Source organism: Medicago truncatula, chromosome 4 (assembly GCF_003473485.1).
Source record: "Medicago truncatula cultivar Jemalong A17 chromosome 4, MtrunA17r5.0-ANR, whole genome shotgun sequence".
Lineage (NCBI taxonomy): Eukaryota > Viridiplantae > Streptophyta > Magnoliopsida > Fabales > Fabaceae > Medicago > Medicago truncatula.
The window spans coordinates 37,275,526-37,280,732 of NC_053045.1; the positions used below are offsets into that span (position 1 = coordinate 37,275,526).

General features: G+C 34.1%; 1 protein-coding gene across 1 annotated transcript; it reads left to right on the forward strand.

Moving 5' to 3' along the window:
* The first annotated feature begins 399 nt into the window (after window positions 1–399).
* LOC11441634 (porphobilinogen deaminase, chloroplastic) lies at window positions 400–3,586 on the forward strand. Its single transcript, XM_003607283.4, has 5 exons — window positions 400–727; window positions 1,479–1,884; window positions 2,345–2,551; window positions 2,883–3,060; window positions 3,149–3,586. Exons 1-5 carry the CDS (start codon window positions 522–524, stop codon window positions 3,259–3,261), a joined length of 1,110 nt encoding a protein of 369 aa, XP_003607331.1. The 5' UTR covers window positions 400–521; the 3' UTR covers window positions 3,262–3,586.
* The last annotated feature ends 1,621 nt before the right edge of the window (window positions 3,587–5,207 follow it).

The window sequence follows — 5,207 nt, forward strand, 5'->3', positions numbered from 1 at the left end:
AAACTCTATTAGCACAAACACCTTACCTATTAGTAACAATGGACACGTTTTTTTTTTTTTTTGCAAATTTATGCCATTTTTTTTAATAGATACCTAAAGGTCTTGCTTTGTTCCAAGAACATATCCCTCTTGAAATTATATATTGCATGTTTCAAATTATGTAATTCAAAACCTGTTTTTTTTTCTTCCCAACTTTCATTTACATCTAATTTTTTATTTTATTTTTTTTAACCTACTGCATTAACTACTTCTAAAAGACAGAATCTAGTATACACTTGTGTGATTCAAGAGTTGTTATGTTAAAATCAAAATTTCCAGCCTAGTTATCATAATTTTCAGACATATAATAAGATTGCAATTGGCATTGTAATTGGGTAAGGTAGGTCCCACAAGCTCTATCTTAGAGATCTTGTCAAAACAAAAAATACAGCTCTATCTATCTTTGAGATCATATCATATCACAATTCATATTTCAATCAAACCAAATTAACTTCTTCAGTGAACTCCTTCACATTCTTCAAATGGAGATGACCCTTTCTTCCTCTTCTGCATTCTCTCTTCCTTCTACACCTTCCAATCCTTCGCTTTTCCTTCTCAGTTCATCTTGCCCCTTCGCATCTTTCAAAATCCCACCTTTTTCCAAATGTCGCATCAGAGCTTCTGTTGCTGTTGAGCAACAGACGCAACAAACCAAAACTGCGATTATTAGAATTGGTACTAGAGGAAGGTAATTCACTCTTTTTTTGCTTCTGGGTTCTTTTTATTTTGGCTTAAATTGTTCTACTTTAGCTTAATTTTGCATTTGAATTTTTTTTATGCTTCTGGGTTCTTTTTATTTTGGCTTAAAGTGTTCAACTTTAAGCTTAATTTTGCATTTTACTCTTTTCTGCTTCTGGGTTCTTTTTATATTGGTTTAAATTGTTCAACTTTAGTTTAATTTTGAATTTTTGTAGTGTTTATTTAAATGGGGTTGTGCTATGTTAGGTTAAGTTAATTGTGTTTGATAAAGTTGTTTCATATGTTGACTTAGTGGATAGTGTGTTATTGACATTTGGTGATTGTTATTGCTGGCAGAAATTAATTGTGCTTTTGTGTGAATTTGTTAATGTCAAAAGAAAATGGGTTTTGTTTTATGCAAGACACATGTTTGATGTTTCATCATTTTAGGATTTTGCCATATATCAGTATTTTGTTTTATTGTTTTTTGTTTAATGCATGCATAGAATCTCAACAGATCTCAATACACTTCCTTACAAGATAATTTTAGAAATGAATTAAATGCTTGCAATCATCTTGGTAGATATAAGTGATTTTTTAGATACAATTGAATGTTCAAAAGAAAATCAATCCCATATTTGGTTTCTTTTGTTATGATTTTTTTTATTTTTTGTTTTTATTTAGCCTATGCTATTAGCTAGATGATTATGAATGCTTTCATTGTTGGTTTAACAAATTTCTTATGTTTACGTTTAGAGCAGTCCACTAGCTTTGGCTCAGGCACACGAGACTAGAGACAAACTCATTGCATCACATACAGAGTTAGCCGAAGAAGGGGCTATTCAGATTGTGATAATAAAAACTACCGGTGATAAAATACTATCGCAACCGCTTGCAGACATAGGTGGGAAGGGTTTGTTTACTAAAGAAATAGATGAGGCACTCATAAATGGGGACATTGATATTGCAGTTCACTCAATGAAAGACGTTCCTACCTATTTGCCCGAGAAAACAATTTTGCCATGTAACCTTCCACGAGAGGATGTTAGAGATGCGTTTATATCTTTAAGTGCAGCTTCACTAGCTGATCTACCGGCTGGAAGTGTTATTGGTACCGCATCACTTAGACGAAAATCGCAAATCCTCCACAGATATCCATCTCTAAGTGTAAGCTAGTGTATTCTTGATTTTTCCACTGTTCAGTGTCTTCCATATTGGTTTTTACGCCAAACCATAATTATTTTTTATTGGGCTGGTTCAGTTCTGATCAAAGCATTTAATGCATTCATAATGGATGTTTGAGTTAATAAACAAACATTAGTTTGTATAATTGTCTTGTCACCATTAACAGCATGGATAATGGTTGAGTGTAGAGTAATATACAATGTCACACTTGAGAGTCATACTCGAGGATACTGGGCACTACCTGTGTTTTAAGAGTTAGCCTTTTTATATAGCTATTGTGTATAGCAATTTCCCATGCCTTCTTTCTTTATTTTTCTTGCACATTTTTTCTTTGTCTAGTGTCATTTAATTGTTCTTTCATTACTTTATTTCTGTCTTTTAGCTTTATGGAAAACTGACAGATTCTTATTGATTTTTACTCAACCTATAATTATAATCTCAGGTGCAAGATAATTTCCGTGGAAATGTGCAAACAAGGCTTAGAAAACTAAGTGAGGGGGTTGTCAAAGCTACCTTATTGGCTCTAGCTGGACTGAAACGATTAAATATGACAGAAAATGTTACTTCAACACTGTCAATTGATGATATGCTTCCAGCTGTTGCGCAAGGTGCAATTGGAATAGCCTGTAGAAGCAATGATGATAAAATGGTGAGCGTTTAACTGTATTTTTTGAACTTGCCTATTGTCTGACTAGCTGAAAACACTTTTTGTGTTTAAATTTTGGTTGTATAATGTTTGACTATATTGTGAGCTATTTGCTGTTGTCAATCAAAAGTTAGAAGCATAGGCAGAGATACAACTCATTTTGATATAAAACTTATTCGAACCATGCAATGACCCCCTTTCCCCAATATCTGAGAATTTATATTGACGAGGAGCTATTGCATCTGAAATATTTCAATTCAAGGAGCGAAGGATTTTGTACTTGATATACTTGCGCAGTTTAGTTTTACCATATTTGGTCGGCTGATTTCTGCAGGCAGAATATCTTGCTTCGCTGAATCATGAAGAAACAAGATTAGCAATTTCCTGTGAAAGAGCCTTCCTTACGACTTTGGATGGTTCTTGCCGAACGCCTATTGCGGGGTATGCTAGCAGAGACAAGGATGGAAATTGCTTGTTTAGAGGATTAGTTGCTTCCCCCGATGGAACCCGTGGTATGAACATCTTTGCAGTAAATTTGTTTAGTTTGTGACTCATTGAAAGTTATCATTCTTAAGCTTGCCCAAAACTCCGTTTGTGCAGTGCTTGAAACTTCCAGAATCGGTCCTTATGCTTATGAAGATATGATGAAGATGGGTAGGGATGCGGGTGAGGAGCTTCTTTCTCGAGCTGGACCTGGTTTTTTCAATAGTTAATAACCTAGATTATAAGTTTCAACACTCAATCGGTAACACAGGTATGGTAGGTTGTATTATCAGAGCTTTTAAAATGGGTGCCTTCCTAGTTTGTTATTCTTTTTCAACTGAACTCCTTATCAGGATCAAATTGTTGTATTTTATTAGGTGATTGGAAAGCCAAATTTTTGTAATATTTATTGTTCCTGCAATAGTGAAGTTTTAGAGTTCCTGCTTAACACAGAAATTTCAATAGGTGATTCTGGACTCTGGTTCAAGAAAGCAACAATTAAAATATATGTTGGTGTTTTTTTCTGTATAATGTCAAAAAATGTTGTATTGTTAATGTTGAGTTCCTAATAATTTTGAAATTGCAAAAAAAGGGTTGGTTTGTTCCTAAAAACGTTATCTATTGAAGAGATGCTGTGACAATATGTAGCATTCTGTAGGCATGTTTTGCAGAGGTTCCTCCTTATTCATTATATATTCTCACTTCCTTTCAAAATCCTTCTTGGCAGCCTTAGCATTTTGGCCGTTGTATATTCATAGAGCTAATAGCTTGCATAAATCCTTGCTGTTTATTTCTGAGAAAAAATATCAATAAATTTGGTATGCAAGTTATGATTATGTTGATATTTGTACCGTGTATGTAGAATTTATTTTTTTCAAGCAAGGTTGTATTAATTGTTTTGATAGATTTTTGTACAATTTAGTTGTTAATAGATTTAGTGGTTTGTATACACAGTTGTGTACATTAGGTATATAAAAGAATTTGTTTCTTTAAGAGTACCTTGCCAATGCAGATATGTTAAAAACTAATTTTAAAAAAGGACGTAGTGCAAGAAGCAGGATGATCATTCTATGAAATAATGAGGAAGCTAAAGATGCAGCGTGTTGGCTTCTTGCCTTGGGCTACATTTGCAGGTAGAACCGGAACTTGCACAGCCTTGCTTTTTTATGGTGATGGGATTGAGTGCGCTATTGAATCTCTCCCTGCTGCATCTTCATTTGCCAGTTTGAGTCGTGGAATTCAAAATCTATGTGAGGTTTCTCAGGCGGTGATGCAAATAGCAGGAACTAGAGTCCGAAATTCAATAGAATCTATTGTAAACAGAATAGAAAGGCAAGGGATCAATAGAGAAACAATATACTTTTTGGTACAAATAGAAGGAACTAGAGTCCAAAATTCGTACAGTTGTTTGTGGTTTTCTTCATGAATTGGTGATAACCTGATTGGTAAGAGTTCAGTAAGTTCTTTTGTGCATAATTTTCTGTTGCAGATCTGGTCAAATTTTGCAGTGCTTAGCTTAATATTAGGAAGTATATAATACACATTTTCCCTCTTCCTTCCCATTGTGCTATCGTTTCAAATCACAACATTTATTCTTCCATTCTTTGGCGTTAAAGACATTTTTTGGAGCATCTTTGGTTCATATTAACCCTTGAAGTGGAACTTATCTGATTTTGACTTATTATGCAAATCATGTTAGCTGTTCCGAAGCTAGAATATCACTAGACAAGACACTTATTGCCCAAATTCATATAGTTTATGTCTTGGAGATTATATATACGTGTGCTCTGCTTTGCTTGGCTTCAACTTTAGTACATATAACATTGAATTTAATACATTAGATTTTGATTCTCTGGAGATTGTTTGTGTGTTTGTGTATCTGATTATTATGAGTTACACATGTTCCAAAGCAAAAAATGTAATTGCAGAAATTTCTTGCGATTGCGTCTATATGAATGCGAGTCTGGCATGGTTTTGAATGGATACACAAACATGCTATGAGTTGGTAGTTGTGTATCTGGAATTACGTTTTTCCCCCTAGTTCGAAATTATGGAAGAGAATTTGGCATATACTCTGATTCTTTTTGGTTTCCTGTCCTGCATTGTTTTTAAAACTGGTGGAAGGGGGCACTAAATTTAGTATTTATGACTCTTGTTCCAGTAGAATTCTTTCTGA

Excerpts from the sequence above, each read along its gene's own strand:
- LOC11441634 (XM_003607283.4), top strand. The coding sequence starts at position 522 with ATGGAGATGACCCTTTCTTCCTCTTCTGCATTCTCTCTTCCTTCTACA. Across the intron at positions 1,885-2,344 it reads ACAGATATCCATCTCTAAGT|GTGCAAGATAATTTCCGTGG; the intron begins GTAAGCTAGTGT and ends TTATAATCTCAG. Across the intron at positions 2,552-2,882 it reads GAAGCAATGATGATAAAATG|GCAGAATATCTTGCTTCGCT; the intron begins GTGAGCGTTTAA and ends TGATTTCTGCAG.